The sequence below is a fragment of the Alternaria triticimaculans genome (assembly GCF_023758025.1).
Source record: "Alternaria triticimaculans strain BMP 0046 chromosome Unknown scaffold_1, whole genome shotgun sequence".
NCBI classification, from domain to species: domain Eukaryota; kingdom Fungi; phylum Ascomycota; class Dothideomycetes; order Pleosporales; family Pleosporaceae; genus Alternaria; species Alternaria triticimaculans.
In genome coordinates, this window is record NW_026055958.1 from 123,415 (window position 1) to 142,933 (window position 19,519).

A 19,519-nucleotide genomic window follows, 5' to 3' on the forward strand; every position below is an offset into this window, starting at 1 on the left:
ACCTCCGGGCGCGTTGTTGTTTATCGCAAGCTAACAAGGTTACCTCCCTGCCACCGCTCATTTCCTTTCCTGAGGCACTTCCGTCTCGCCTTCATGTTCCGTTGCGCCCTCCTGTGGTCCTTCTTGTTGCTCACTCGGATCCTTGGCCATGACGTTCTCAAAGTGACTCCATAGCGACTCGACGGGTGCGAACTCGTTGCCGACGGATGTGACTTCTTCGAGCGAACGGTTTAGCTTGTTGATGTTTTGTAGGACGACTTCTAGACTCTGGCCGTTGGTTAGTATAAACCGGTGTAGAAGCTGGGACTTGGAGGGCTGCGGTGCGCTCCGTGGTGGATGGGTTGGGTGCACGTACTTGGGCAATTTCAGTGACGAGCATTTCGCGCTGTTGTTCGTAGTATGTTTTTGGCGGCGCGCTATCCTGGCCGTTGGTCGACGCGGGGAAGTATGGCGGTGCCATATTTCCGTGTTCTTTCGTGTTGATGCTCTGCGCGCGGGACTTGGGACGCGGGAGCCGTGTCGTGCTTTAAACTCCGGGTCAGCTGACGCGCTAGTAGTCTTAGGTGAGCCAGACCGCTCTCAAACTCGACTTCACCTCACTCAAGCAATGATATCAACACCTACCTACCCAGAGAAAGTAGACGACCTAGGAGTCTACATCACCTCTATACTTCTCTATCCTCCTATTCTATACTAATGTATACCTCAGCGCACATATTCAGTCTCTCCCTATCATGAGGTGACCCAAACATGGCCCAGAATCGACGATCTTCCTCACTCGTGCAGCAAGCTGCACCAAGCAATGAGAAACGTTCGCGACCTTACATCAGCCACTCCCACCCCTGGAATCATCCCAGTTGCGTTCCCGTAAGGTAGTCGCAACCAGGGATCAGTCCAGCTGAACCCGCGAAACGCAGAGACGCATAACGTCTCTTGGGTATGGCACTCACAGAGTATGATACTCAGCCAGCGTATGGTGTCTGAATTTCTATTATGGCTGTCACTTCTTTCTCTCGTATCGTCAATTCCTTCGCTATGTTGTCTTGTGTGACCCGCGTTGTTGATCAGAGCGCATGACACGTGTAGGCTTGATCGGCGGTTCATTGTAATCAGAATCCTCGCCGGAATCATCGTTGTAATCGGTGTCGGAATCATCGATACTAACCGAGACCGAAGGAGTGACGTTCGTCTTGCGTTTCTTCTTTTGAGGTTCGCCGGCATCATCAGACCGAGAAGAGCCACCGTTCAACGGGAAACCGAGGTTCCTTGATACCTTGCGTAAGCCCACGGTCTTAGCGAGGGCCGCCATCTCTAGATCTCTGTGGAGCGCCGCGTGTCTCGTGCGAGCCCAGTTCGACTTTTCTGTGCTTAGGTACTCGATCAGCAGAAACAGCAGCACGATCATTTTGTTCCTTGGAGTTGACGCATCTGCGACCCTGACCTCATCGATGTGTGCCGTTTCAAATGCACTAGCTAGCTCAGAAGTCTGCACCCGTATTGTTGTAAAGTAGTCATCGTACATTGAGGCTATCTGCGGGAACTTGGTCAGATACTGAGAGTTCTTTGGAACCATGAGACACAGCTCGAAAGTGGCTTTGGGCCATCGCTTATGCATATGTTTCCATGATGTGTTGTTGACGGAGAGACCGTCGATACCTGTCCCAATGACCACTATGTGTAGTGGTTGCCCGTTCGTAAGGTCGAGAATCTCGCGGGCGAGGGTATTGTCGCTGTCGCTGATCAATAGCCCCGCACTGGCCTTGTGGGTCCATTGGTGGGAAAAAATGTAGCTATACTGGTACAGTTTAAGCTTATAGGTGTCTTTCTGGCGATACCTGACAGCTTCTGTTCCTTCAGGAAGCGGGTAGGCTCGGAGATAGGCCTGCCAGATCTCTGCTGGTCTCTTAAAAAGACGACGAGCTGCATTGGCAGTAGCACCCGAGCTTGCTCGTACCTGTACAATAAAGATAGTTTTCCGCGCTGGTGTTTCGGCCTGCGTTCTGGGGGTTTGAGTGGTCTTCTGATGCTGCAGAAACTCTGCAAGTATGCGTCTTGCGGCTGGGTCGTTGCCCAGATCTTTGAGTAGTCCAATTACTTGTCGTATTTGCTCTGCGCTATCTCGTGAGTGGTTTTGCATCGGATCGGTATCAGCTACACGTGACGGTCTCGTCACACCGATGGTGGAACTTTCAATGATACCACCTACTTCGGATTGAAACGGGTTAGAATCCAAGGACTCGCTGGATGAAGCATTGAGAAGATCTTCCTCAGGTGCTGTGATATGTTCTTGCTGCATGGGCTCCTTGGTCGCTGGCGCAGGAGATTGCGCTTTGCTCCTGACAGGATTTGTGAACTCTACGTCTGAAGACGAAGTGGCATTAAAGCCTTGAGCGGCAAATGATGCAGAGGTAGATGTTGCGGCAATCTGTGACGGAGTCCATGGTTGCACTGACTGCAAGGCTGCCATCTGGGCTGCGAAGAATGATGGCTGCTTGGCCGTGGCAGGTGATGAGGGTGCAAGGCCCGTTGAGTCTGATGAAGACATTGAGGGCTGCTTGGCCGTAGCGGACGATGAGGGTGCAAAGCCCATTGAGCTTGCTGAAAATAACGATGAGGACTGCTCGAACACAGCGGAAGAGGGCGCAAAGCTCATTGAACCCGTTGGTGTTGGTGGCTGCATGGCCATGGCTCGTGGGCCGTATGGCGTTAAGTCTACACTGCTTATGTGATTAGCAGGATAGGATTGAACCGGGAGCAAAGTCGAGAAGGCATGATGCGAAGAGGAAGGGGCAGAGTACGTTAGAAATGAAGATGATAGGAGATTGGAGAACGTAGAAGGGGTAGGAGATGTCAAGGGGAAAGGGAGAGGGGGCATGAGAGACGGGCGAGGAGGGAGAGAGGATGACGGGGGAACGGCGCCCTGCTGGCCATGAGCTGAAAGTCCTTTCAGCTGGTCAGTGGCCGCATTGTCGAGGTGAGTGTTTGGTGCCATTTCTAGCAACTTGAGGTAGTTTTGAAGTGCGTGGTGCGAGAAATAGCGGTGTGTGTGTCTGGTGTTGGAGCGAAAAGCGTGAGAGAAGCGGACGTGGTGCTTGACGTGCGAAATGAGGAAAGCGCGCTAGATCAGACAGAGACCGCCAGGAAGAAGCTACGGGATGGTCTGCATACTTCATGACGCGACTGCGATATGGGATAGCGATATTGGACAAGCTTTCCGTCATGACCGTTCACTTTGCGAGACAATGACATTCGTGCCGTTGTTATATACCTGGGTGTGGCTGCGAAGATGAAAGCACGTGACCATATACATCACTCACCACATCATCACCACCATCATGCGATATCCTGCGCCCCCTTCTCTTTCCTCACCTTCATAACACTGCCGCTTACAATGTACTCTAGCGGCTCTATAGTCAAACCAACCTTTTCCCACAGCGCCCACTTTCTATGTCTGCTACGCGACGTTCGGAGTTTAGATATACGACAGCTACCCGGGTATGCTGCTATTGACGCCGTCGCGATGTTGAATCAAGAAGCACTCCTTAGCACACACACATCTGCATCTGCGGTGTGCCATGGGTGGGACACTAGAGCTGTTTCATAATGCCGGGCCAACTTCGGGATGCGCCAAGGGATCTGGCTGCGCTAGGCAATGAGCGGTCTAGATCCTTCACTGCACCACTCATGTCCCATGGAACCAGCTTTTCGCAGCCACCAACGCGGGTAATAGTGGGTAAGGCTCAAGCTAAAAAGTTTCTTAAAGCTGCGGTCTGAAGCTCCTCGTCTCTTGTCCTCAGCTCCCGTTCTCGACATCTAGTCCCCACGGCGCGATCACCGCCGCGATGTGAGTCAGTATACCCTTTCCCTATCACTCCTATCCCTCTGGATGATTATAAACCTATAAATCAATCTGTCAATCTACCGACTCCGCCGTACGATGTAACATCGCGGTGGACCTGACGACCGAAAATTCACGCGATGACCTTAACCGTTTTAATACGCCTTTCACCGCTCTTTGATACAAGCAAAGACTAACGAAGCCTTTGCTCCAGACCATCCTATACTATGGCGGCAGCCCCAGCCCCCAAACAGATCAAAGAACCCTTCCCCATATCCCACGTCGCCGGCCGGTACCTCCTCTTTGATGTGGACGTCATTGCGCACTGCCGTCGCACGCACAACATCTGCGGTCTCCTCGTCGGCACGATACCGAACCTCAGCCAGCAGAACGTTTTTCTGGGCATACCACTTGAACTTATGCCGGAAGAGGCTCGGGTACTCGTCGATAAAGGCGCTGCGTATCTCGTGGATGATGCGCAGGCACATCAGGAGGCTTTTGCGGAGATGAGCCGTGAGGATAGGCTGAGGTATATGCAGGAGATGGACAAAAGGGGTGAGGAGGTTACGAAGGAGCAGACGGAGCTGGCAGAGCGGAGGAAAGAGAGGGCATTGGAGGCGAAGGGGCTTAAGAGGGAGGAGGTTGAGAAGAGTGGTGGTGCTGCTAGCACTGCTTCGGACGATACTCTGCAGGGAGATGACGACAGTCTCGCGAGCTCGGGTCTTGGATTCATCATGAAGGGATCGAGCTTCGCAGACTCTTCGGCGCCAGCGAAGCCAACCAAGACCACAGTCACCTCCAGCCCCGCTAGTTCAGTCACTGATAGCTCGGATCTTGGTAGCTCTGGCCTAGGCTTCATCATGAAAGGCTCTAGTTTCTCAGACTCCTGGGTGCAAATCAAGGCGCCCAAGGTGGACTCCTCAGTCGAAGAGGTCTCGCTCTTCGATGCTGCGCCCCCTTCGCCTGCCCCTGAACCAGCTGTTCCTGTCCAGGCCAGCGCGTCGAAAGGCGTTGCGGCTCAGAAGCACTTCGTCACACCAACGACTTCATACCCACCTCTACCGACACCCACCAAGGACCCTTCTGTCCCTCCACCCGCTGTACCGGACAGCTACCCGCTGTTCCGCTACCTACACTCCAAAGGCTACTACCACATGCCCGGTCTACGCTTCGGATGCCACTACAACGTGTACCCAGGCGACCCGCTTCGGTACCACAGCCACTTCGCTGCCACTGGCTTGGGCTGGGACCAGAAGTTCGACTTGCTGGACGTTGTCGGTGGAGGACGCCTCGGTACTGGAACGAAGAAGGCCTACATGATCGGTGGTGAGAACCCTGAAGTAGATGCCAATGAGAACGAGCCTGTGAGGGCATTCTCTGTTGAGTGGGCGGCTATATGAGTGCTGCGTCACTACGACTGCATACATGGATGTTACGAATTGATGAATACAATGCATAGATAGAAGAACAATGATGAGCCTTTGTTCAACATACAACTGATTGGGTTTATGTTGATTTTTGTGACGGTGACTAGAACTCCAACGCAGCCGCAGTAGCCTGCCCTTCCACTGCGCTGGTCTCTGCATCATCGCCCTTGGGCCCCTTACCCTTCCTATACACTCGTGCATCTCTAGCATCGAATCCGCCATTTCCCCAGAGCGCCCACTCCGGGGTCTCGTCACCAACGTAGTCTTCTGGTCTCCAGCCTACTACTTGCCCTTCCTCCATTCTCGTCCCTTGTACCTTACCCTCATAGAGATCAAAGAAGCGCTCAAAATCTATTCTTGTCGCCCACTTGCCGTTCTGCTTGAATCTCGTGCGGTCGGCTAGCAGAATGCAGCAGGAATGCGCATGTTCGGCGCCGATGCCATAGGTCAGGCCGCGGTTGTTCAATTCTTTCTCGAGTTCCGTCACGAATTCGGCAACTTCTTCGTAGAAGGGGACGTTCTGCATAGTGAGGCCTGCAGACCCTGCAGCTGAGGTACCGCAGTATGTTACGCCTTTGACTTCGACGAAACCAGGCAATGCACGTTCGACGAGGTCAGCGTAGCCACGCACCTCCTCGGCCATGTTGAAGCCTTTGACAAGCGTAAGACGGAAGACAGTGCGTTGGTCGAATCGACGGTTACGAAGGATATCTAGACAAGCGCAAAAGCGCTCCCAGAAGTCCCGGTGAAGAGGTCGATCAATCTTACGAAGACTGTCTTTGTTTGAGGCGTCGATGGAGACGTAGAGTTGGGTCACCGGGATCAAAGAAGCTAGTTGAGCTGGGTGCTGTGCGTTACAGACAAGGAACGTGGAGATGCGATTCTGATGCATGATCCCGAGAAGCTCGTTGATGTGTGGGTAGAAGATTGGTTCGCCGACCAAGCTCAGGGCGCAGTGACGAATGCGCATGGCCTCGCTGAAACGCTCGGCTCGGACACCGGGGACGCCCTTCATCATCTTAATCTTCTTGTAATGTGCTGCTGTGATGCCGTCGAATATCAGATCCGGAGCATCGGTTATCCAGCGCCACGTGGTGCCGACAGGATTGGTGCCGTGTCGCCAGCAAAAGACGCACTTGTTGGAGCATGAGAGGGACGGGGTTGCCTCCATGCATAAGTGAGAGGCGATACCGTAGAAGGAATACTTATAGCAGGAACCTCGGCCACGCAGAGCAGATTTAGTCCATCGGCAGATCTTGACGCCCGAATGAGAGCCGATGATGCTGTAGCCTTGCTTGGTAAGAGCGGCATACGTAGGAGAGGTTGTTGGAACCATCTCCTTGAGAGCCTGACGGGATGCGGGGGCCTTGACGGGTCCAGGGGCGGTTGCGGAATTTTTGTAGGTGGTAAAGTCGACCGGTATTGGAGCATTCACCATCGAGCCTAGGTCCTCAACATCGTCTACGCGTGTATTTTGGTCGTTCCCATCCTCCAGATCCTCCTCGTCGCTCTCAATGGGATCTCCACTACCCGGGACACCGTCACCGAGTCCTCGTCCTTCGGCGATCTCCACAAGCGCGTCCTGAACGCCTATCATCCAATCTTGTAACATCTGTTCGGCATCGGTCTTGACGTCAGCCATACCGAGAGGGTATGCTCTCTTCCTACCAGTCAGCCTGGCCATCCACTTGTCCACCTCTCTCGATTGGCTGCAGAAGCCCTCTTCTTCAGTCGGCCATCCTTCTCTATCGCCGAAACCAAACACGGCGTATCCTAGCAAAGCGCTCAATGGCGCCGTATCGATCCTGAAGTCGTTGTGTGTTTCCTGCAGGCTCTCTACAAAGACGTCCAAGACAGTGTCAATGTTGTACGTGGGTACGAGGATGATGTAGAAGTGCTTGACGTTCGCGTCGGTTTTCGGTGGGCTGATGAAGTAGTCGTCGTGTTCAATGTAGGATATATCGAGCGTCTGGGGCTCTAGGAAGGACTCGGATTGATTGCATCCCCTGCAACGTGAAGCAGGAGGTCAGTCGACGCCTCAAATATGTCGTGCATGCCCAAAACGTACCTTGTCCATTCGGTCAGGACTTGCGCGAACTGCGTAGCGTAACGTTCAGTCGTCCCAGACAGCGATTGGAAGAATATCAAGGGCTGGATCCTATCCGTCTTATGGTCAAATGCAGGAGCTGCGACCACCTTCTTCGGTACCTTCCTGCCCTTGACTCTTTTGGGACCCTTCTTCGTCTCAGCGACGGCAGCCACTGCCCTTGTGTCATCCTCGGCGTGGTTATCAACATTGAGCTTGGATGAGTCGAGTGTCGTGGTGTATTCGGGCAACCATTCTGGTTTGAGCTCAACGGTGGTCTTGGGCGAGGAAGGAGCGGGTGATACAGAGAGCTTCTCTCTCTGGTCGCGGTCGCGCGCGTATATGACAAGGCGCGCGATGGTCGCTACTACTAGTGCAGACAGTAGGATGGGGAGCCGATGCTCGTGCCATATGAGGAGTACCTCTGCGGTGTGATTAGCTACGGGTGTACGTGCTGAGCCCCGTGACTTACCAGCTGGCAATTGGTCCAGCAGCTCGAGTAAAGTCATGGCGCTGCTCTCGACGTTGCGCAGGCGTTGTCTTTGGGGTACGAACTTTTGGCCAGCCACTCGCGTGGGGTCAATTACCTAGCGCCAGGCGGGGTTCGTGGCTTCCGCGCTGGACCCTGCACTACCAGTCTACCCTGAAGGCTTCATCGTGCTCTCGCGCATCACATTTTCACTACCACAACAGTGCATTTTGTATTTCGCGCAGATCCATGTCCATTGCCTTGTTCGCGAGTCCCAGTCATTCTCCCGTTGTGGATACGATGCCGGCTTCTTCATGCACCCTCCTCTTGCCTACAGAGCCTTCTGTACTCTCCTGTACAAAGACTGTTAGCGACAGGGATTTATAGATACTAATACTACTTAAGAGCAGCACTGGTGCTATCGAGTATCAACGACGGGTTGTGGTTCTAAGTTTCAGTGGGACCTTGTTTTGTTGCTTTCCTTTTCGCCTCTCACGTTCATCAAGTATCTCTGCCACGCAATTCTCAGATTTCCGATAAATTGCGCAAGACACAATGTCGAGTTGCTTCTTCTACGTTTGGTCTGTTTCCATACTGTCAACTCATACGTTTCATCATGTGTTACGAGTCCGTCCTGAACAGCTCTGTTCTCTTCTTCATGTCCTTCGTCAGGAATACTAATAAGGAACTTCTTCGGTAGAATCTAGCCACGGTCATCGGCTCGGATGACCTGGTTCCAATCTATATGCCTCAGCTTTATGAACTGCCAGTAGGGCGATATGTTCTACTTGGACGAAGGACTGAACTGATGGCGAAGGTCGGGAAGGGTACATCTCGCGAGTACCATATGCAGCGAAAAGTATTCGCGGGCGAGCCTTAAATATCAGTGCTTTTATTCGAGAAGATCTCTTCTCATCTTGAACTGAGCAGTCCACGTTCCAGTGGCTATTTAGTGGTGCACTTTTCACTTGGTTAACGCGCCAGTACTCGACCACACGCACCAGAGTTCTCAAGCTATTGCACTTTCACTTTCACTTTCCGCTACCGCACCCCGCATTTGCCCGGCGCCGTGGACCCGAAATCACGCATGCTTGGCGTTGTTTACAACTGGAGTTTTAGAAGCTGAACTTAACAAAATTGCCCGCACTGACAGTGGCAGCTACTACTCGACTGACAGCAACAACGCACCATTTAGGCCCAGCCTCCCCGTCATAGCGACGATCACTTGAAAGTTCATCTGTTCAAAATTCCGACAACACTAACCATGGTCGGTTTCAAAAGCTTCTTGTCTGGGAAGTCATTCCGCCGCAGCCACGATGGCGACCGCGCCAAATCAGAGCCCAAAAACAGTACGAGCAACGACGCCGGTGTCAGCGCTGGCATAAGCAGCAATAGTATTGCCCAAAAGTCAGACGACAGGCGCAAGGAATCAACACGTCTTATCGCTGGCTTCCAGAGGGTCTTCGGCAATCATCACCGTCGTCATCATGTCTCTCCATTGCCTTCTGCTCCGGTTACACCTACTTCCACTCCCAAGAGGCTCTATCGATTCCAGACGCCTAAGCAAAAAAAGGTGAGTGCTGTAGATGAGACCTGAGAAAAGATGTACTAACCTTCGAGAAGCAAACATCTCCCACTCCATCACCACTTTCGACGGCGGATAACACAACGTTGGAGTCCGACGCTACTGTGTTATCCCATACAGTCCCTTCCAGCACTCCACCCACGAGCCCGCTGACGCCACTTGGAAGCGCGCATTTCGACACATCGGATCCCAACGATAGTCATACCGAAGTTGCACACGTCACACCACTTGCAAAGTTCTCGATCAACACTGCGAGGCCCATCACCGCAACCCCAGTGGAAAGTGGTCTCAGATCCGACAACGGAAAGTATAGCGATGATGAACCTGTACTTCGGGCGACCTCCGACTCCGCAACTGTCGACGATACCAACATCAGTTCTGATGCTCGTACTGATAGACTCAAGGCGGCCATAGAGGGCATGCGCGCAGCAGACCAGCTGCTGAAACAGCGCCATGCTACCATCAAACCGCAGGCGAATACAAGTAAGCGCGTAAAGCCTTTGGATACCATCGGCAAGAATGTGGGACCCAGAGACAGTCATGGCATAGCTCGTCTGCCGAGCAGTCTTTCTGCGCTCAATCACCGCCAGACCCATCTAAGAACCGCAAATCATGCTATCGAAGCCGCAAGACGGCGCCAAGCTGTCAGATATCTTGCTTTCTACGCAGCAGACGGCTGCCCGACTAACATTGACATCATCGATCGTATCAATGCCCATTTCCATCTTGAGGCCCGCCACATCAATGGTGAGATACCCGACGCTACCTTCGATGTCAATGGTGTACCTGTTCGCGCTAGCCAGATGCCAAAAGGTTCTGTTGAGCGTAATTGGATCGTACGCTACAACGCTGTAGTCAACAATGCCGAGCTTGTCGAACGCCGACTCATGAACAGCGAAGACCACGAGATGATTGTCGCGCAGCTCTTCCCCGAGGAGCGCGGCCACATACTGAAGCCAGAGCACTTCGAGATCTTCATGACTGGCCTTGGTGAAGAGGGCATCCTTACAAAAGCGCAGGCGAAGTCCATTGCCACTGTCGCCGTTAGCAAAGAAGAATTCGACAAAGGCATACACTACGTCGAAGCTGTCGGCGGCAAACACACTCACCGTCGCAACCCCACCGCAGCAGCCATATTCGACATTCCCCAGCAAGCCAGTCGAAGTACCGCATCCTTCTCATCTCGTCCCGCCAACGGTCAGAACCAGCACGAGCTATACTACTATCTCCGCATCCTAGTCGAAGCCGCAGTCTACAGCCAAAAGTTCTGGAAAGGCTACTTCTTCCCCAACGCCTGGAACAAGCTCAAAAACTTCCACGACGCCCACAAGCTTTCAGAGGAGGGTTGGCTCCTTCCCCCTCATCTAACCGAGTACAAGCGCGACTGGACACACCGTGAGGTGCGGCTTCTGCAGCGCGGTCAACTCATTTGCGATCTGCTCAAACAGTACGAAGCGGGTGAAGTAACAGATTTCGGTATCATCCGCGCTACTCGCGCGACTTTTGTCGGTATACCAGCACAACCTTCATGGTGTCCCGAGGACTTGGAATCATTTCTCTACCACCGCATCGCCGATTCCGGTCTCTCCATCTCCAAAATCCCCGAGATCCTTGTTCTGCATCCAGAACACGACATGGTGTTTTCCAACTACCGTCTTCGTCAGCACGTCATCACCGGGCTTCGAGAGCGTGCTGAGCAGTTTGAGAAAGAGGAGGCGGCGCGGCTGAAGGAGATTGATAAGAGTTATATGACGTTTGAAGAGGTGAAGAAAAAGGAGATGACGAGATGGGTGAGGATGAAGGTGGGGTTGAAGAAGGCATTTGGGAAGAAGGAGGTTGTTGTTCCTTTTGATCCTTTTGCGCCGGAGCATGGGTTGGGGGAGCTGAGAGAGGGGACGGTGTGAGGGTGCTTTTCTTCTAGTGTTACAGTATCTTTTCGCTATGTCAATATGGGTGTTTGAGGTCAGCCAGCGCTTTTATTGTGGCACAGAAAAAGGGTGTTAATAGTGTACAGTCGGCGTTATGGTACTGTGTACTGTATTGAGGGGCCCTTCCCGAGGAGTTTAGATGGGGTCGAGACTCGTCTCATGTTACTTATTAGTCACGTAAAGTAAAGCAGAAGATGCCGAACTGATTTCATATGCTGAAAGTCACTGTAGTGAAAGCTAGGCACATACACATGAAGCGAAGCTCACGATTCCCATTTGTTTCGGCCCAGTCTGGTCTTACCTCAACGAAACCGCATGGGTCGTCTCCTATAACCTTGAAGCCTGAGTTCAGCGATAAGTGTATGATGCGTGCACTTGTCCTCATTTTCGTTCGTAGCAACCCATGAATTGTCTATACGATAATTACTGATTTCCGCCACCTGTATTTGTCCATCTGGCAATGTGCGGTTGCGCATGGCATCGATCTATGGAATGGCCCATGTGGCTGTAAAGCACGTATCCAAAGGCATCATTTGGCTGCTCACGGCGGCCTTCGATCTCCTGGGAAGTTGCTACTAAGTCTGAACATAGTTTGCTCAAGGCTCGCTTTCAAGTTCCTTCTCATTCCACTGATCAAATGCGTCACGCCAGTCCTTACTCTGTCGTACTAATCGTTCCTCCATACAATCCAGACTATATATGGCTTCTGCCATACTACAAATCGTGTGCGATGCAAGCTTTGGTCCGTCGAAAAATACCACTATCTTCGGTCTGACCTCGCAAGACTCGCCCCATTGATTTCGTGCGTCGGGTAGTGAGAGAGAAAAGTAGGTCCAAGGTTCTTCTTCGAACATTTCACGGCGCACCGTAACGTCCTCAATCCAAGAATCGACGGCTGCGGGCGACTGTTGTTCTATTGCGTCAACAAGCTGGCCAATGGTTACCCCGTCTTCTGCCTCGACAAACGCTAGATGGCGGATATACCTGTGGTGAAGCTGCGCTTCTGATATAGGGACATATATCCCAAGACTCTTGCAGGGAGGTTGCGTTGCGTACATTGGCCGGACGAGAGTACTTAAAGAATCTAGTGTAAGAAATGGAGACCGGCTTATATAAGCCGGGCCAGACAACAGATTGATCTCAAGCATCCCGTCAACTTCCTGGGCTCTATCGCCGAAACAATGGCTCAGATATGGGTTGATCTTGATCTGACTAAGGTCAAGCCAACGATTGTCTGACGCATCAAGTGGTAGATAAGGAATCCAAGGGTCTCTTCGACGGCCAGAGTTCCACATAGCTCGAGCAGAAACACAAGTCTCGATTGGGAGACATTGAGCCTGGGTGATTCGAGCTGTGGGGACGAATGGTCTCATTGAGCAGTAATCCGGAACTGAACGGTCGCGGATATCCAGCTCCAACTCTGCAATCTCTGCTTTCGTCGGCTCAATCCATTCTAGGCCCGGTGGAATCTTTTCGTTGTACTCGATGGGAGCACACGGGTAAGCTTTGCGGTACTGTAATCCCAGAACAACCGCGACGGCAGCTCGCAGCGTGGTTGAAACTGAGCAAAGAGTAAGCATCGATTTGGGATCCAATAGACCAACGATCATCTCTAAGAGTTCGGCGACATGCAGTGCGTGATGAGCTTTGCTCATGCCTTGTCGTTGAGACTGCGAACGCTTCGGTGTGACGGGGGCAGCTTGAGTTCCATGATGACGAGGATGAGTGGTCTTCGCTGTAGTCCATCGAGCGATGAGTCGGTTCATCATGCGGATTCGCGGTCGTCGCCATTCTTCAATACCGACCTCTAATTGGCATCGAGGTCGGGGAGGCGGCTTTGGCCAGGGTACCTGTGGTGGGACTCGATTTATGCCATTCTTGATATCAGCCTCTGCTTCCTTTGCTTCTCTGAGCATTTGATATCGGGTTGATTCGTCATCCAGGAGTTCCAAGGTTGTGCATTCTGGAAACCATTTCGTGATTAGAACATCGTCGGGATGCAGACCCTCATCGTTGTTGTCGTACCTTTGCTGTTCGCCTTCGTAGGGCATATTTGGGGTGGTCATGTTGCCGCAACTAGGGGTCGGGATAGGCTCCGTGAATTTTGAATGAGGAGTTAGGAAGTTGCAGGAAATGATGGAATTTATGTGTTCCAACTTCTCAAGGCAACGGGGGGCACGGGCCGCATCACGTGATCTGCACCTGCCTACATCGGCAGCACTAGACTCAACAGTACCAAAACATCACTCCAGGCATCACATTCCCGTGACTGAGCTCGATGCCATGTCTATCTATAAAGGTCGGCACATCTCTCTGCCTTCCATGCAGCGCCCTGCCAAAGCCATATCGCCATGGCTTCCACTACCCCCGATCCAGAATGCGCGCAATACCATCCGTACGACTCACTGATCGCGAAACACTTTCCGGACCAAGATCTTAGTTTACTGCACGCAAACAAGTCTCAGTTGGGCAGCCTGTATCTCCTGGCCCTTGAACTCGATCACAACGGAATACATCGTCAAACGATATGGGCAGAGCAGCCGCACCCATCTTTGATGCTTGAAGTGGAAGAATGGAGGCGAGCGCTGCTGTACACAATCGATGCGCGTTTGCAGCTATACACAAACCATACTCGGTCCATGGGCGCCCCACCGTCTGGCACTACTCGTGAGCTACAGCCAGGCGATCTATCTTTTCCCGCTCGGCGTGTATTCGACATTCCTGAATTACTGGAGATGATACTTCGGTATGCAACCACGGACTCACAATACGCAGCTTGGAACGTTGATAAGTCCTGGCGTCGGACAATTCGCTACATTCTTGAGTCTCGATATCACAGCCATCATCCTTGCCCTCCAGTGAACCATGGGCAACGCATCGACAGGGAACTCTCCTGGCTACAGCCCACTGAGCAGGAGATTCTCCACATCGAGCACGCGATCTTGTCGCTACGGCAAGGGATCACACCTCAGGGCCCCGCTAGTACTACTGCGTCTATTCCAGCCCCCAGCCCATACTTTCCTGCCAGAATCTCCCAAGCGCGCAACATACCTCAGCTGTATTACGACAAAATTCGAAATTGTTATGAACACATCAGGTACAGTCTTCCAGGGATGCTGCCACAGTTTGGTAGTCCATGTTGGCTCGATCTGAGCCAGTTCAGCTTCAATCCGTACTTTCTGGAGCTATTTCCAGAGCGAGTGCGGCTACATCTTGGCAGATGCGAAATCATACTAGGTCCATGTTCTTCCGAACAGCGCGTTTACAAAAGACCTCTTCCACAGACAGCTTTCGATGAGCTAATCAGCTCTATGTTTCTTACAGAACCGCCCTGCAAAGCTTTGGGTATCTATCTACCACGCCGACGCGCACCAGTTCTTAGATTGGTTGCTAACATTCGCGATGCTGGGGGGATCCGGATTGGTCAAGTCTTACGTACGCTCGAGCAAAACGCGGATGATGCACTTTCTTGCTGGAAAGACGGGGTGAAAGGCTTACGACGGACTATCAAGGGACGAGATTGGACGGCGCTCACTAGGTGGGATGACAAGCGATATGCAACTAACTTCGAGGCGTATCCTAAGTTCATGATCTTCCTCGAATCCGACGAGGACGCAAGTACTCCTATCGCTGAACGAGCTTTCTCTCTTGGCAATCAAACTGAACAAGTACGTCAAGAAGAATGGTATGGAGAGTTGGACGAGCACGGATCTGGATAGTGGTTCATGATGACTACCTGCTAGGGCCCCATTATCTGGACAACAACTAAACCCCCGTGGACCGGGGATGCGATCACGAATGCGCCATATCTTTGATTCTCTCGTATCTGTACGCGGCTCATTATTCGGTAAGGAACTAGCTACACCCCGAAATATACATACACGATACATACACGTATATCTCCGACGGCAGCATGGACTTTCGTACGCTCATTTTACACTGAAACCAACCGCGAATACCCCCTGGCACTACCCTGATTCTCACGCTATAGACGAATACAGTATACATTTCCAGCAAACATCCCGTGTCTACCAGCACGCAGTTAGGTAACTCACACGAGCACATCAAGCTCTCATAATGCTCACCAAAAAAGGGCCATAGCCCTTTCGCGCAAAACATCCAATCACACCATTCCTACTCAGCTGAGCATGCAGCCAAGACGCAGCCTGATCGCCCTCGCCCTTTTCGCTGTCTTGATTAAAGCGGCGCGAGGCTTTGTCGGATGCATGTATGTATTACCGATGGATCCTGCTTGCATTTCCCACCAAAATTCCACGCTTCGCCTACCACCACCGCCTCAGCCTTGCTCCGCTGCTTTACGACCGCCAACGCATCAGCCCAAGTGGCTTGCTTCGCCTCGACGCTTTTGGTTAGGATCGCTGCAGCCGACGTCTGCCTTGCCAATCATGGACGATTTCCCAGATCTTGGGTGAGCTTTTTTTTTTTACACTTTGCTAACAAAAAGGGCGTCCGGATGTAGGCCCGCATCGGGTCACTCTGCACCCCTCTTGGCAACTACACAACCGTACGAGTCACTCTCACTGCCTTGGTCTTCAGCGATCGACGCTTCCCATTTCGGCGCGGATTTCTGCTGTGATGGCATGCTGTTCAGTGGGCAAATGTTGAATGAGTCCCATTTGGACTGGTCCAATTTGCAAACTTCGGCAGGAGAATTTGAGGGCTACGGCGTCTCCGAATTCAATGCTGCAGGATCGTATGCTACAGGCGAAGTGAATCTGGTCGCTCCTGAAGCGGACCATGATCAGAGGTCAGTGCTATCGAGATCCACGGACAGAGTCAACTTTAATACTATTCAAGCAGTCTCATGGATATCAGAGCAAGCCATGTTGGCACCGCAGGCGGGTCCACTAATACCGTGCCCTTTTGCTTCTCAAGACAGCAGTCATCGCTACGATCTGAGGACAAAAGATGTGTCATACTTTCCTGTAAGTTCCAGTACAGGTCACGGTCGGCGTACAAGATTCATATGAACGCTGAGCATCGCGATGCCTTTGCATGCGATGAATGCATGTATGTGGGCAAGAGCCGGTACGAGTTGGGGCTGCACGCGTCCAACACAGGCCATGCTTCGTTCATCTGCAAGCATGATGCCTGCGAGAAGAAGTTCTCCCGACTGGACACATACCAGAGGCATCAGCGGACCCATCGAGAGGACGCTAAGCGTTTCCCATGCAAATATTGCAAGAAATATCGAGGAAAGAATGCCTTCGGACGCAAAGACCATCTCAGTCAACACGTTCGGAACTATCATCACATCAGCGAAGGCGAACACGTCGGACACCTGGATGATCGCAAATGGTGCCCAAAGAAAGAGTGTTCTGAGTCGAGGCGTGCTGGCGCATCCTATTTGGATGGATGGGCTTTCAAGACATCGAAGGAATGGGTCAAGCACGTGCGTACTGTACACGACGAATCCGAATTCTCATGCCCACAGCCTGGCTGCGACCGCGTCAACGGAAAAGGCTACTTCCGCCTAGCGGATCTCCGTGCCCATCTACGCAAAGTCCATGGCACGGATGGTTCTTTCGATAAGAGTATCCGGAATGACTTGAGGGCGTCTTGGGCATGAGAAGTACCCGCTCCTTGGTCGAACGCACGTATTCCACGCGTATACCTTGGCTCCTCACTATAAATCTGGAGAGAACCATCTCCTTGGTCATTCCCTTTCTAGCATACCACAACCCATCAAAAACACCCGAAAAGAAAAGGAGGCAAGCACACGACCGCCATCTTCAGAAAAGCCCAAAAAACATGCAACGACGCTCACGCATCCCCCTTATCTCCTTTCAAACACACACCGACAGCAACAAGCAACATCATCCATGTATCTCTCTTATCTCCTTACATAAATTGAATACAATCAGTCTTTCCTTAGAAACACATGCCACAGTGCGCAAGATGACTATCATGTGCAAACACCGTGACCTTCCTCCCTCATCTACGCATCCAGAATACGCTAGCTCTCTACCGTTACTGGTAGCACCACCTGCCCTTCACATCAGGCCATTCACAGGACCTCAAGACCACAACCAATATAAAGAAGCAGAAATCATATGTATCTATAAACTACTGCAGGGGGGGTATCTCATGCCATTCCACCATACATGCACCGACTACTCATGTAGTCTCAGATAGATATCCGTAAAAGACTATGTGAGAAGAACTCCACTAAATGGCAGGCTAATCCTAGCCCGCTGAACTCGAGTAAAACTCCAATGATGCCATAGCCCATGAAAACCAGACGCAGATGCCGAGGCAGTCGTACTGCCATCCCGCCATGTCGCTCGCACACAAACAAAAACTGCATCATGCCAGATGCAAGCATTAACGCTAATCATGTGAACCCAAAGAAAAAGACCCGCCGAGTATTTGCAAAAGGGAGAGAAGAAAACCAGTCGTGACACCAGGCGCATGTTGTTCATGTCTCACTGCAACTTGAACAACGTGACCACAGCCAGACAACCAATAGCGACCAGGGTACCCGTGACCTCTGGCCTCCTGAGAAATGTCTTGAACGGGTCACCCATCTTCATCACATGTCCGATAACAGCGACATTTGTCTCGATGAGAGGCTCTTTTGCAACCGGACATGATCTCTTGGATTCGGGGTGAACCAGAGGTGTCGCATCCATGCGTGCCATGTCCGTGCCTATCGACTCATCCAGCTCATCAACAAGTGTCGCGCAGAGGCGGAAGATGTTCTTCGCTTCTTCGATGATGTCGACGCGCTCGTCGGGTGTGAAGAGGGTCTCCGCAGCGAGGAGTTGGGTTTTGAAATCTGTCTTGATGTCTTCGCCGTCGTGGGGTCCGAGGAAGTGCCAGAACGACAAGCCGCGCTCTTCCAGACTCGTCTCTTCGCCATCCTGTTCTGGCCAGAAGCCTGGAGGTGCTTTCAAGAGCATGCTTCGTATCCAGCGGCCTCCGGAGAAGACTGCCATGTAGAAACACCACGCATAGCTGACTAGCGTCCAGGGCTTCTCGTTCACGCTCTTGCGGATGTGTGTGCAGAAGTCGGCGACCTTGTCTCCGGGGTATTTTGCTAGCAAGACTTCGAGATCTGTGGGGTGTACTCCTAGCAGATACTCCAGATCCCTCTTCAACCGACTCGACCGTATCAAACCCCTCGGTCTCAGCGCTTTCAGAAAAGCAGCGAGTTGTGGAGAAGGCGGTGTCGGCGCACCGAGTGTTGACGTGAAGAGCGAGGGTGAGTCGTACGGGTTTACGAGGAGATACGATAACAGTGGCGAGAAGGGTGGGGAAGCGGGTTCAAAATCGACTGCGGGGTGTGTGGAGGCGGTATGTGAGGCTGGGGCATGGTCGCGCAGCAGATCCGCCCACAGTGACTCGAAGGTGAGGAAGATGTGGGCGAAATGCAGCAGGCCGGTTGCGTATAGTGTGGCGTCTGTCGTGTAAGGCGGGAGCGCAAGCGGCAGGCGCGAGGTTATGAGGCGGTTAAGGTTCGTGTGGAGGGAACTGGATGTGTATTATTAGCATCGTGGCCGGGCTCCAGAGTGATACAACACCAGGATCATACCGTGTAGCAGCGTTGATCTCTCCCGAGAGCGAGACTGGCAACCTCGGCGCGGCGTCTCTGGCGTCGTCCCGCAGCGCATGTTGCTGCCTCTCCAGCATCGTGGGCTACAAGGCGAGTGCAGTGTGTGTAGTATGTCGTGGTGATTGAATAGTCGGGGTCGTAATGTCGATCGATTGCAGTCAATTCGTCGAAAATTGGCGGCAAACAGGGAGAAAGCGCAACCTTAAAACCCGGTAAACAAGTGTAGACTCTGGCAAGCACGCGCGAGACCCACGAGGAAGGTGCAGCCAGGGAACGCAGGAGGGCTAGACTCTCTCGTGCCTGTCGCTCGTGTTAAACCCACGCGGAGATGGATCCGCCACGCCCCTCACCCGCCGTGCTTGCCTGTATCTCTGATGGCAGGGCGGACAAAAGCACGCCTTTAGTGGGGGCTCCGAGTGGCTTGCCCGTCGCGCGTTGCGGCTCTCGCTGCGTGCGAGGCAAGATTCGAGGCCATGGTGGCGTTCAATGATGCAATCCGTCCACTGGCGCATGGCCGTTATGCAGGGATCGCCCGCTCATGACCGACTTCCGTTGCTGATCAAAATGCCGATGTTCAGCAAACGCTGTTCTCGAAACGAGGGATGGAAAA

At 52.5% G+C, this 19,519-nt stretch overlaps 6 protein-coding genes across 6 annotated transcripts; 2 read left to right on the forward strand and 4 right to left on the reverse strand.

The window, feature by feature from the left end:
* Positions 1–57: 57 nt before the first annotated feature.
* On the reverse strand, positions 58–460 carry J4E78_000030 (uncharacterized protein; the record flags this gene model as incomplete). Its single annotated transcript, XM_049360696.1, has 2 exons — positions 58–267; positions 356–460. The coding sequence occupies 2 exons, from the start codon at positions 458–460 to the stop codon at positions 58–60; spliced, it is 315 nt and encodes a 104-aa protein (XP_049225979.1).
* Positions 461–1,033: 573 nt separating this feature from the next.
* J4E78_000031 (uncharacterized protein) lies at positions 1,034–2,686 on the reverse strand (the record flags this gene model as incomplete). The annotated part of the gene is made up of 1 exon (XM_049360697.1): positions 1,034–2,686. One exon carries the CDS (start codon positions 2,684–2,686, stop codon positions 1,034–1,036), a length of 1,653 nt encoding a protein of 550 aa, XP_049225980.1.
* Positions 2,687–4,065: 1,379 nt separating this feature from the next.
* On the forward strand, positions 4,066–5,238 carry J4E78_000032 (uncharacterized protein; the record flags this gene model as incomplete). Its single annotated transcript, XM_049360698.1, has 1 exon — positions 4,066–5,238. The coding sequence occupies one exon, from the start codon at positions 4,066–4,068 to the stop codon at positions 5,236–5,238; it is 1,173 nt and encodes a 390-aa protein (XP_049225981.1).
* Positions 5,239–5,368: 130 nt separating this feature from the next.
* Positions 5,369–7,860, reverse strand: J4E78_000033 (uncharacterized protein; the record flags this gene model as incomplete). The annotated part of the gene is made up of 3 exons (XM_049360699.1): positions 5,369–7,271; positions 7,334–7,775; positions 7,824–7,860. The coding sequence occupies 3 exons, from the start codon at positions 7,858–7,860 to the stop codon at positions 5,369–5,371; spliced, it is 2,382 nt and encodes a 793-aa protein (XP_049225982.1).
* A 1,224-nt stretch (positions 7,861–9,084) lies between these two features.
* J4E78_000034 (uncharacterized protein) lies at positions 9,085–11,309 on the forward strand (the record flags this gene model as incomplete). The annotated part of the gene is made up of 2 exons (XM_049360700.1): positions 9,085–9,298; positions 9,526–11,309. The coding sequence occupies 2 exons, from the start codon at positions 9,085–9,087 to the stop codon at positions 11,307–11,309; spliced, it is 1,998 nt and encodes a 665-aa protein (XP_049225983.1).
* A 6,470-nt stretch (positions 11,310–17,779) lies between these two features.
* On the reverse strand, positions 17,780–18,986 carry J4E78_000035 (uncharacterized protein; the record flags this gene model as incomplete). The annotated part of the gene is made up of 2 exons (XM_049360701.1): positions 17,780–18,827; positions 18,889–18,986. The coding sequence occupies 2 exons, from the start codon at positions 18,984–18,986 to the stop codon at positions 17,780–17,782; spliced, it is 1,146 nt and encodes a 381-aa protein (XP_049225984.1).
* Between the last annotated feature and the right edge of the window lie 533 nt (positions 18,987–19,519).